This window comes from Mytilus californianus, unplaced genomic scaffold, assembly GCF_021869535.1.
Source record: "Mytilus californianus isolate M0D057914Y unplaced genomic scaffold, xbMytCali1.0.p SCAF_2, whole genome shotgun sequence".
NCBI lineage: Eukaryota > Metazoa > Mollusca > Bivalvia > Mytilida > Mytilidae > Mytilus > Mytilus californianus.
Window position 1 is genome coordinate 106,437,073 of NW_026262668.1, and position 12,712 is coordinate 106,449,784.

Below are 12,712 nucleotides of genomic sequence, written 5' to 3' on the forward strand. Positions count from 1 at the left end.
TCGGCATAACAAATAAATTAATGTGATCAAAGATTTTACAAATCTAATGCGCCATACTGTGCAATTAAAGATTACTTCTTGAAATTTTTCAATATTTGAAATTTGAAAAAAAAATAATATTTGAAGAATAATTCTTTTTAATTTCTGAAATCTGAATGAGAAAAAATTGACCCCCCACAATTTCTTTTTATCCCCCCCCCCTTTTTTCCCCAAAAAAATTCTTTCCCTCAAAATATGGTCATAATCTCAATTCAAATTTCCAATGGAGTTGGCAACCATAATTACCCATTTAAATTTACCATAGTGCTAACTTAATCTATTTTATAATAGAATTAAAAATATAGTGTCAAATCTTTCATATGGATTTTTTTGTAAAAAAAAAGATGCAACATTTGCAGATATTTTTACTGGTCTTCCTTTATAAATATGTATTTCTTTAAACATAATTTAAAAGCAGTGTAAGGGAAGTAACCAAAACATTGTATTTGGATTACCTCCCTTACACTGTTTTAAATTATCTTTATTGTTCATTAACCATTAATTTAAAAGCAGTGTAAGGGAGATAATTTCAATGATGTATTTGATTTATCTCCCTTACACTGCTTTAAATTATGTTTTGTACTAAGGTATTTGTCCATTAACCAGGACAACCTTGTTTTCCCCCTTTTTTGCCCCTAATTCCTAAACGGTTTGAGCCATAACCCCCCAAAGCAAATCCTAACCATCCCTTTGTGGTATAGAAACTTGTAGTATAATTTCAGAGAGATCCATACACCGTTCCACAGTTATTGTCTGGAAACTAGAAAATGCTTATTTTTGGCCCCTTTTTGGCCCCTAATTCCTTAACTGTTGGTACCATAACCCCCAAAATCAATCCCAACCTTCCTTTTGTGGTATTTAACCTTATGGTCAAATTTCAAAAAGATCCATTCACTTAAACTAAAGTTAGAGTGCGAAAACCAAGGTGTCTTCGGACGACGACGCCGGACGACGAAGACGACGACGACGACGACGCCAACGTCATACCAATATACGACCACAAAATTTTTTTGCGGTCGTATAAAAATGTCTTTTTGTCCACTTTGGCTTGCCATATTTCTTCATAGACTTGAAAAACATTCTGACTGATATATACTTATACATGTGTATCACTTTGTTAACTTTAAAAGCTGAAGTATGGTGATTCGTATAGACATACACCTCGTGTATATGTTTTACTGCGGAGGGCTCGATAAACCATTATTTCTTAACATTTATTTTTATAATAAAAGTCGATTTTTTTTTCTGACATTGACCTGGGAACAGTATGTTCCTGCATTGACCTAATAATAATTGATTACTAGAAGGTCAAAAGTTAGTACGCTGATCAGGAACACTGTCATAACGGGTTCGATAGGTGGAATGTGAAATTGTGTTTTAGGTGGAATGCAATTGATAAGGGTTATAGAGTGTTAGGTAACATTCTGATGCAAGGAAAATTCAACATTTAAAAAAGCTGTACAACATAATTTTATTTTATTGGAATAATTCACAAAGGTAGGATCATAATTATATATTTGTCTGATGGTAGTGTTATCATGGTTATGATGAATATTTTGTGATAAATATATGAGGATAGGAATGTCTTTTACATGTTACTGCCAGACGTCTTATAAAAAAATAATTCAATTTATTTCAATATAGTTAAAACACCACTGTTTTAGTATGGTTCCTGATGCTAAATCTTTACTTTTCTTTGTAGTGTTTATGGGGACTTCTGTTTGTATTTTCGTTGTTTTCATTTTTTGGCCAAGGTGAGTCTTTTTCAACCGATGTTCTGTTGATTGCCCCCTTTGCATCGTTTCCTCTTTTTTGTTTTTAAATAAAATTAAGTAACTTATTAAGATAAGTTGCAATATACTTATACATGTGTACGTAATATTACATTTGAAATTAATTCGAACATTTTAAAAGAAGAGAAAAATTTCCTTTTGAATATTCATAAAGCACTCAGGGTATCTTTTAAAGTATACCAATATAGCAATAAAGCAGAATTAAAGTCTTACATGATTGAAACTTAAGTATGCTTTATTTTATCAACTTGCACTTTGATGACTTGACTGTTTTTCTACAGCAGTTTTTTTTTAAATTTCTGACCAGTTGAACAGGTTGAATGGTTTGTTTTGATAATTTAACCAATTGCAATTCAGTCAGAATTTAAAATGAACTGCAATAGGTAGAGAACAACACTTTTAGTAAAGTCACAGTAAATAATTCACATGTGTCTGGCATTCCTTATAAAATCCCCTCTTGATGAATTGTTGCATTTTCTCTTCTTATCTATCAATATGAGATAACTGTGTTTTCATTTAACGTCACGGTACCCAAATTGCACCGAATACCCAAATTGCACCTATTTATAGCAGAGGAAATCTTACAAGTTTTCCTAGAGACTACAACTTGTATTTTTATGATTTGACTCTAGGTAAAAATATTCACAAAAAGTTCACAGTATATATAAACAGATGAAGTGTTCACTGGAAAAAGTAAAATGTACGGAAACATCGCCATGCGACATCCAAAAAAAGTCATCTTTTAAAAATTAGCAAATAAAATATGTTACAAGCATTCATTTCTTAAAAAATGAATAGTAAGCATTGGACTGATGTCAAATTGTTCTAAATATTGAAAGAAATAAAACAAAATATCTGTTATTCGACTTTTAAGGATGTGAATTGTAGCATGGATGCAATTTGGGTACTCCTCTTTACAGAATCATTGATCGTTTGGAGGTCTGTTCAAACCCATTTTTCTATGATTCAATATGGATTCAAAATTAAATTTGTGGAACCATATAGTAAAAAATGATACATCTACAAAATAAACACAGAATGGAACATTTTGTCTAGATCATAAATAAACGTAGGTGAAAAAACTGTCAAAATAGGTGCAATTTGGGTACTCTCACGTTAGATAACTCATTTGAATAATGACAGTCTGGCTATCTGAAACTGATAACTTGAAGGCCTATTATGTTATCTAGTTCCTACACATGATCTCGGAAGCTTGTGTGGAGCCAGAGGTTGGGATCCAAGGAATATGTTCCTTTAACTGACAACCATTTGTTTCTTTAAAATAATTATCACTTTTTTCCTCACCCAGCCCATATTATGAATTATTGCCCTTTTGAAGCAAAAATGAAAGAAGATAGAGAGAAACTGTAAACAGAAAAAATGATCATTAATATAAGGTCAACAAATAAGAGATTTTTGTCATGAATTCTATTCTAGTCTACAATGTTGGAGAGTGTCCATTGTTGAATTGTGCACATACACCTAGGTGAGTGACACAGGCTCTTAAGAGCCTCTAGTTACAGTATAGATTCCCTCTTTTTTCACCAAAAAACCCAAAACATTTCAAGTACAACAGCACCCACCTCATTAAAAGATTTAAGAATTATAAGATGGTAGTTTAAATGTCAATTTAATAGTTTTTCTATTTGTCTGGAAGTTTAAACATGAATACCAAGAATAGACTAACCCAGCCACATTCTTTATGTGCCTGTCCCAAGTCCAGAGCCTGCAGTTCATATCTGTCATATTTGTTTTTTTTATAAATTGTTTTGTTTTGAATTAGGCCGCTTGTTTTCTCAATTTAATTTGTTGTCTTACTAGGCCTTTTATAGCCGACTATACAGTATGGGTTATTTCTCACTATTGAAGGCCGTACGATTGCCTATAATTGCTAACATCCACTTCATTGGAACTTTGGTGGATAGTTGTCTCATTGGCAATCATACCACATCTCCTTATTTTTATAACTAAAACTCTTGATTTGAAAATTAAGTTTTTATTATTGCTTAAAAGGATTCTTTATTTTTCAGAAATTTGATTGAATAAAACAACATTCAGTAATTAGAAATACATTGTAAACAATACAAGTAGTGTACAAAATGACTTCAATATCATCTGCCCAAGACATTACCATCCATGTTAATGGTAAAGGCAATGAATTTGAAAAGTCCAATGGAATATCAAATGGAGTGCATTACAGTGAAACACAAACTGAAGTGACAGTGGTGACCAGCAAAAAACCAACACTAGGAATTTTTGGATTGGTCAGTTTTTGTCGTGCCTGCGACTTTTGTTGCAGAAGTCGCAGAAAGCTCGACATAGGGATAGTGAACCAGCGGCGGCGGCAGCGGCGGCGTTAGCTAACTTCTTAAAAGCTTTATATTTTAGAAGGTGGAAGACCTGGATGCTTCATACTTTGTATATGGATGCCTCATGTTAAGAAGTTTCCATCAGTCACATGTCCAATGTCCTTGACCTCATTTTCATGGTTCAGTGACTACTTGAAAAAAAGTTAACATTTTTTATAATGTTAAATTCTCTCTTATTATAAGTAGAAGATAACTATATTTGGTATGTGAGTACCTTGCAAGGTCCTCATGCCTGTCAGACAGTTTTCACTTGACCTCGACCTCATTTCATGGATCAGTGAACAAGTTTAAGTTTTGGTGGTCAAGTCCATATCTCAGATACTATAAGCAATAGGTCAAGTATATTCGGTGTATGGAAGGACTGTAAGGTGTACATGTCCAACTGGCAGGTGTCATCTGACCATGACCTCATTTTCATGGTTCAGTGGTTATAGTTAAACTTTGTGTTTTGGTCTGTTTTTCTTATACTGTATGCAATAGGTCTACTATATTTGGTGTATGGAATGATTGTAAGGTGTACATGTCTAGCTGGCAGGTGTCATTTGACCTTGACCTCATTTTCATGGTTCAGTGGTCAAAGTTAAGATTTTGAGTTTTGGTCTTTTTTTCTAATACTATATGCAATAGGTCAACTATATTTGGTGTATGGAAATATTTTATGATCTATATGTCAGTCGTGCAGGTTTTATTTGACCTTGACCTCATTTTCACAGTTCATTGCTCAGTGTTAAGTTTTTGTGTTTTGGTCTGTTTTTCTTAAACTATAAGCAATAGGTCAACTATATTTGTTGTATGGAGGAATTGTTAGCTGTACATGCCTGCCAGGCATGGTTCATCTGACCTTGACCTCATTTTCAATGTTCATTGGTCAATGTTTAGTTTTCTTGGTTAATGTTAAGTTTATTTGACAGTTGTAATAAAGCTTTATTTTTAGGACTATCAACATAATATCAATAATTAATAAAGAAGGTGAGACATTTCAGCGTGTGCACTCTTGTTAAGATTTAATTAGCGAGTATTCCCCCTTTAATGCCAACATAAAGATGCATTTTAATTTTAAGAGAAAGTACTTATACTAACAAACATTTTTGATCAAAAGAACCAATTAAAAATTCAATTTCATTATGCTGACAACTCATGGCAAAGGAGAACATAAAAAAGAGCCTAAATATAATAACCAAAAACAGTTTAACTTTGTTCAACTTTGTTGAAAGGAGTTGCATTCTTAGTTAAAGCAACATTTCAAGACATTCTTACATGTACTTTCAGTTTGAAATACATTAAAATTTCAATAATAGTTAGTACTACTTTCTGGGTATAGTCTTTATTATCTTTTTCAAAGTTTGATTATGTCACATTTAGTAGAACCACTAATGGTAAATCAATGATATTTTGGTAGGCAGTTGTATTAATTCAATTTGTACACATCTCAATTTTCATGGAGATTACTTGACTTCCTCAGTCATGCTATATTGACCTTATACTACGCAAAGTTTACCATCTTTAGGTGTTGCTACTCTAAATTCAGAAATCAATGCTTACATTTTTTAATGCGAATTCTTGATATCTGGCAAAAATGTGAAATCTGATTATTGAAGGCAAAAATGTGAAATCTGATTATGGAATGCAAAAATTGGTACTGTAATTATGAATGAGGGTTTTTATTATTGCAAATCTTTTACTGTCGCATTAATACATAAAACATCGCAATAATTTCTGAAAATAATATTAAAACATTTGCATAATTCTATCAAAATTACATAAACATGATAAAAGGCTTGTCAAAATTTTATGTGAACAATATATTTTCAACTTTAGAATACATTGAAACAAGTATAATCAGTGTCTGTTCTTTTTTGTTTTTCAGTTTAAATATGCTGACAAGATAGATGTTGTAATATTGATATTCGGGACAATATTTGCAGTTGGACTGGGGTCATGTATGCCATTAAATCTGTTATTGTATGGAGAGGTTGCTAATGCTCTGATTCAGTACACAAATTATGTGCAACTTTTAGCAAAGCAAAAGTAAGTAAATTAACATTATATTTATTTAAGACTAAGATATAAGGATGTGTAAAAATAGTATAACACCTGTACCACATATATTATGATTGATCAATGAATATATACTCAGATATATAAAGTGTCTCCTTTGCAGCTAAATTGGCATGTATTGTTATCACCTGCCTGATTTGATGTCCAGTATTCTATGATCTGTCCTCGATGGCGCTTTCTTGTCCTGATAGGCATGTGTCCATCATCTGTCCTCGCTGGTGCTTTCTTGTCCTGATAGACATGTGTCCATCATCTATCATCTGTCCTGGATGGTGCTTTTTTTTCCTGATAGGCATGTGTCCATCATCTGTCTTCTATCATCTGTCCTGGATGGTGCTTTCTTGTCCTGATAGGCATGTGTCCATCATCTGTCTTCTGTCATCTGTCCTGGATGGTGCTTTCTTGTCCTGATAGGCATGTGTCCATCATCTGTCTTCTGTCATCTGTCCTGGATGGTGCTTACTTGTCCTGATTGGCATGTGTCCATCATCTGTCTTCTGTCATCTATCCTGGATGTTGCTTTCTGTGGTTAAAGTTTTTGTCTCGCCTTGACGGAGTCAAAAAGCGAGACATAGGTGTGCTGTTTCCGTTGGCGGCGGCAGCGGCGGCATCAACAATGTATTAAGTTTGTGATTAGGTCTAGTTCATGGTGAAACACTAGTGGTATGTCAATGATATTTGGTATGCAGTTGTATTAGCATTGGCACATCTCATTACCATGGAGATTATTTGGCCCTGCCCCCTCAGTCAAGGTCTATTGACTTTGAAACTTTTCATAGTTTACATGTATTAGTTTGTGATTAGGTCAATTTATGGGGAACCACTAGTGGTAAGTCAATGATATTTGGTATGCAGTTGTATAAGCATTGGCATATCTCATTTCCATGGAGATTATTTGGCTCTGCCCCCTTAGTCATGGTCTATAGACTTTGAAAATTTTGCTAAGTTAACATGTATTAGTTTGTGATTAGGTCAGTTCAAGGGGAACCATTAGTGGTAGGCCAATGTTAATTGGTGTTTAGTTGTATAAGCATTAGCACATCTCATTTCCATGGAGAATATTTGGCATGCCCCCTCAGTCATGGTCTATTTACTTTGAAACTTTTGCTTAGTTTACATGTATTAGTTTGTGATTAGATCAGTAACAGATGAACTGCTAATGTTAAGTCAATGATATTTGGTATGCAAATTTATTGGCATTTGCAAGTATCATTTCCATGGTGATTATATAGCCCCACCCCTGATCATGGTTCATTGACTTTGAAACTTTTACATAGTTTACAAGTTAATGTTTGTGTTTTGGTTTGTTTAAAGGGAACGATTTATAATAAGTCAATGGTATTTGGTATGCAGTTGTATTAGCATTGGCACATCTCATTCCATGGAGATTGTTTAGCCATGTACCTTCAGTCATGGTTCATCGACTTTGAACATTTGCATAACTTACATGTTAAAGTATTGCTATTTTAATTTTAACATTTGTATTATCAAAATTACAAAAAGGCAAGACATATATCTCTGTGATAACAGTTTATTTAAGACATCAATAACTTTGTCAAACCTTCATGGCATTGTATGAAATTTGGACAGAAGCTTGTTTATGACCAAAACACAGTATCCAGATTAAAATTTTGAAAATATTTATTTTCATTTTTTTTTATTTTACTGATAAATTGACTTAGTTTTTTACAGTTAAAATTCAGATTCAGTCTGAGGTTAAAGTTTTTTAGTCATCAATTACTTTGTCAAACCCTTCATGGAATTTTATGAAATTTGGATAGAAGCTTGAATTGTTAATGACCAAAATACAGTATCCAGAGCAAAATTTTTAAAATATTTATTTTCATTTTTTGCTATGATACTGATAAATGCACTTAGTTTTTTTTACAGTTAACAAGTAGATACAGTCTGGGGTTAAAGCTTGTTACACATCAAATACTTTGTCAAACCTTCATAGAATTTTATGAAACTTTGGCAGAAGCTTTTTTTATGATTAAAAGATAATGTCTGAATCAAACTTTTGAAAATACATTTTCCTTTCAGTATTTTTCTATGCCCTCTGCAACTCAAAGTTGGGGGGCATATTGTTTTCCCCCTGTCCGTCCGTCTGTCCCATTATGGGTATATAGTTATTCCAGATAACTCCTCCTACAGTTTGAATGCTACATGAGTACATATATTGAAGGTGTGCTGTCAACGTATATTTGTTCCGCCTAACAGATGTTCCACTAAAAACTTTGTTATAAAAAATGTCATAATATCTGTTCCTGTTGGAACAAATATTCTATACCATTTATTCCTTTAAGAACATATCCTGTAATATTTATTCCACTGGAAATAATATTCCAGAATACTTTTTCCATTTGGAACTTATATTATGAAGGAACTTTTATTTCGTGACAATGCATGTGGTCAGGGTTTTGATTTTTATTAATATTTGCTCTTTTGGGAGATAGTTGAAATTTTTGGGAGTATTTACTTGCATAAGAGGTGCATAGCGTTTCTGGATAACTCTTCCTACAGTTTGAATGCTAGGAAGTTTTCACTTTGCTGGCTGTTTGTACATATATTGAAGGTGTGCACGTGGTCAGGGTTTTAATTTTTGATAATTTTTGCTCTTTTGGGAGATAGTTGAACTTTGTCAATTAAGGAGTATTTACTTGCATAAGAGGTGCATAGCGTTTCTGGATAACAGTGAACCATAGACCTAAGTACTCCCATGCTCAACTTTGTGTATTTTAAAATAACACTTTGCATTTGCGGGGGCATCATTTGTGTCTCCCAGACACAATAATATCTCAAAGAAAGTCCTACATTGACTTTGTTATAATACAGTTACTTCAGAGTGGAGTGTGGGGCATTACAACCATCCTTGGCCATTATTAATACCTCGGGCATGTTACAGGGCCAATATGAAAAAGTCCATAGATTAATACTTATTTAAATGTGTCCCGGACACTATTTCCTATGAAAATATGTCCTCAGGTATGAAAAAGTGTCCATGAACATGGACATTATTTAATACTATAATTCTGTCCAGGTGGAAATTTTTTCACAGGACATTATGTCCGCCAGGACATTTTTTGATATGATTAAAGTATTTATAAAAATGATATCCATTGCCTGGTTATTACTGGGAGTATTTTAACCTATAATTGTATACATTGTTACTTTGACAGAGAGTTGTCTCATTGGCACTCATACCATCCTTATCTTCTTATTTATACTTTTTAATATATATATACATGTATAATGATTTAAATTCCAACAAGTAACAGATGTTGTTCAGTATAATTTTCCTTGGAGGACACAATTCAACAACAGTTGCTACGAAAAATTGTCCTGTAGGTGGACCATATTTCATAACTATTGCTGTAAAATGCTGTCCACTTAGGGGACAATATTTCATGGCAATGGACATTATTTCATACCAAAATTCTATATTTTCTTTTGCCTTCTCATAATAAATATAGTATAGTTCTTCACATTTGATTTTATACTTTACACACTTCCTTCTTATTGTTCTTCTTTCATTGTCATATTAGCATTAGCTGGGTATTTCTTAGAACTTAAATGTCTCTATATAATTCACTTCCATCAGAGACATATATACTAATGTATTTATATGTCTCTGCTTCCATCCATTATTTGTTTGTTTACATTTGTATATTAATCAATTTCTAATCAATCTTTCAGATTTTATTAAAATTCAAGTATAATAAAACTTTTTAATGACCTTTGTATTACTTCCCTTTGAGGACACAATTTAATAGCAACTACTATGAAAACTTGTCCTTGGGTGGACACTATTTCATAACTTTTGCAGTAAAAATCTGTCCACTTGAGGGACAATATTTCATGGCAATGGACATTATTTAATACCAAAATTCTATCAAAAACTGTCCAGGTGGACACTTTTTTACAGAACACTATTATGTCTTACACAATTACTCATGTTCTGCTAAGTTGCTAAATATTAAAAAGGATAATTATGTGTGTCATTTAACTGCCTACCAAGTTTTCAGATGTTTATTGATACATGACATGGTTTGAAATTACAGAGCATAAACTTATAAACAAAGTTTGAAATAACCATTCAGTATTTTCATTTATATGGTTGTGACATTATTAAATTAAAAAGTTCAAAATGTAGAACTTTTATTTAAGTCATTTAACTGCATACCAAGTATTCAGATGTTTATTGATACATGACATGGTTTGAAATTACAGATCATAAACTTATAAACAAAGTTTTAAATAACCATTCAGTATTTTCATTTATATGGTTGTGACATTATTGAATTAAAAAGTTCAAAATGTAGAACTTTTATTTAAGTAACGGAGATCATAAGATAAAAAATAAAATATCTAAAGTTAATTATTAAGCAGAAAAATACCTTTTTGCAAAAAATGATATTGATGTATAACATTTATTGTACATGGTGTACTTGAATGATTGTGAAACATACAAACACATTCAAATATAATACAGCCATCAATATAAGTAGCGGATCATGTCAGAATAAGGATGATTCTATAGGGATACACTTTACATCAATATACTTTCAGCGAGTATATTTATACTTTTAAAGGGGCATTAGCTACGAGATATGAAAAAAATTAGAATGTGATTTTTTTTTGTTCAATCATTAATAAAAATGAAATAATGAAATAATAATTCGCTTTTAGCAGCCGATTTGGTTCAATTATGTCAAAATAAGCAAAGAAACATGGCTGATGAATTATTCACTTGCAAGTGAATAATTGGACCTCATTGAATCCGTTTTCATGTGACCTCCAATTTAACCCATTTAGCTAGAGATTGGTTAGTAGTGTTCAGCCATTTAAATGAAAAGACTGTCAACATTGAAAGTGAAACAAAAGAGAACCATTTCGTTGACTGATTCGATCCATAAAAAATCATTCTCATACAGGTAAAAACGATGATTAACTTATTTTTTTAACCTATAACATGAAATCAAACAGACCTAGAAAAGTCCAATTGCACGAGGTCGCTATCTGTTTATATTTATGTTTATCTATATATTGGGTTATGTGACTGTCGGCAGTCTTTGGAGGTCATCTCGATGGTTAATTAGATGGCGTCTAGACTCTAGACTAAAATACACACAAAATGCTGATATATATTATTGAGTACATGCATTGTTAACTGTTTATTTCAGACTGATTGTAATTTGGATATACGTTTTAGTATGTTATAAATCAAATATGAGAATTAAAGCCATATCAGTAAACACGATTTTGACAGCTAATGCCCCTTTAAGATTAGTATCAGTATACATTTTGTACTTATAAAAGACATAGGTATACATTTTTTATATAGATTAGACCGTTGGTTTTCCCATTTGAATGGTTTTACACTAGTATTTTTGGGGGCCCTTTATAGCTTGCTGTTTGGTGTGAGCCAAGGCTCCGTGTTGGACCTTACTTTGACCTATAGGTGTAATACCACCATTGATTTTCCCCTATTAGTCTTTGTTAAATTTGCACTTTTCAAAAAATTGTGCAGAATTCATCTTTGTTTCAAATAAAGAAATACTTGGCATGAGTAAAGTTTTATCCTGTCCAGTACTATAGAAAAAATTTCACATAACATTTCATTGCATATAAGAAAATATCCATCACTGGAAGTTAACCAATCAAATTTTCCCCCTTTTTTAACCTGTGTACAAGCTTTAGTAACCATGTAACCTCAAGTTTCCAAAATATTCTATAGAAACCCCAAATAAAAAAATAATGGTGCTTTGAAATACCCAAGATATATGTTTATGACCCAGAAATGTTTTACTGCAATGAAATGTAAGATCAATTACCTACAACTGTCAAATTCAAGGGAATATTTTTTTTCGACCTATTTTCGTATGCAACCGGATGTGACGTACTATGATTTGGTGGTATTACACCTATAATGGTTTACTTTTATGAATTTTGACTTGGATGGAGAGTTGTCTCATTGCCACTCATACCACATCTTCTTATATCTATATACTTTTAAGTTAAGTACATTGTATTAGTATATATATATACATATCAAGACCATCACTTTACTTTTAACAAGTATAAGTGTACTTTTGAAAAGCATCAGTATACTTTTAACAAGCATCAGTATACTTTTAACAAGCATCAGTATACTTTTAACAAGCATCAGTATACTTTAAACAAGCATCAGTATACTTTTAACAAGCATCAGTATACTTTTAACAAGCATCCAAGTAAGAATACTTATGAAAATCATCCGTATACTTTTAACAAGCATCCGAGTGAGAATACTTATGAAAAACATCGGTATACTTTAACAAGCATCCGAGTGAGAATACTTATGAAAAACATCGGTATACTTTTAACAAGCACCCGAGTGAGAATACTTATGAAAAACATCGGTATACTTTTAACAAACATCCGAGTGAGAAGACTTATGAAAAACATCAGTAT

At 32.2% G+C, this 12,712-nt stretch overlaps 1 protein-coding gene across 1 annotated transcript in view; it reads left to right on the forward strand.

The window, feature by feature from the left end:
• Nucleotides 1-1,346: 1,346 nt before the first annotated feature.
• Nucleotides 1,347-12,712, forward strand: part of LOC127728508 (ATP-dependent translocase ABCB1-like) — a 61,429-nt gene continuing 50,063 nt past the window's right edge. The window contains exons 1-3 of the mRNA XM_052235894.1: nucleotides 1,347-1,536; nucleotides 3,863-4,096; nucleotides 6,069-6,229. Of these exons, the coding sequence (XP_052091854.1) occupies nucleotides 3,932-4,096; nucleotides 6,069-6,229 (326 nt within the window). The 5' untranslated portion in view covers nucleotides 1,347-1,536; nucleotides 3,863-3,931. The remainder of the gene's footprint in view (nucleotides 1,537-3,862; nucleotides 4,097-6,068; nucleotides 6,230-12,712) is intronic.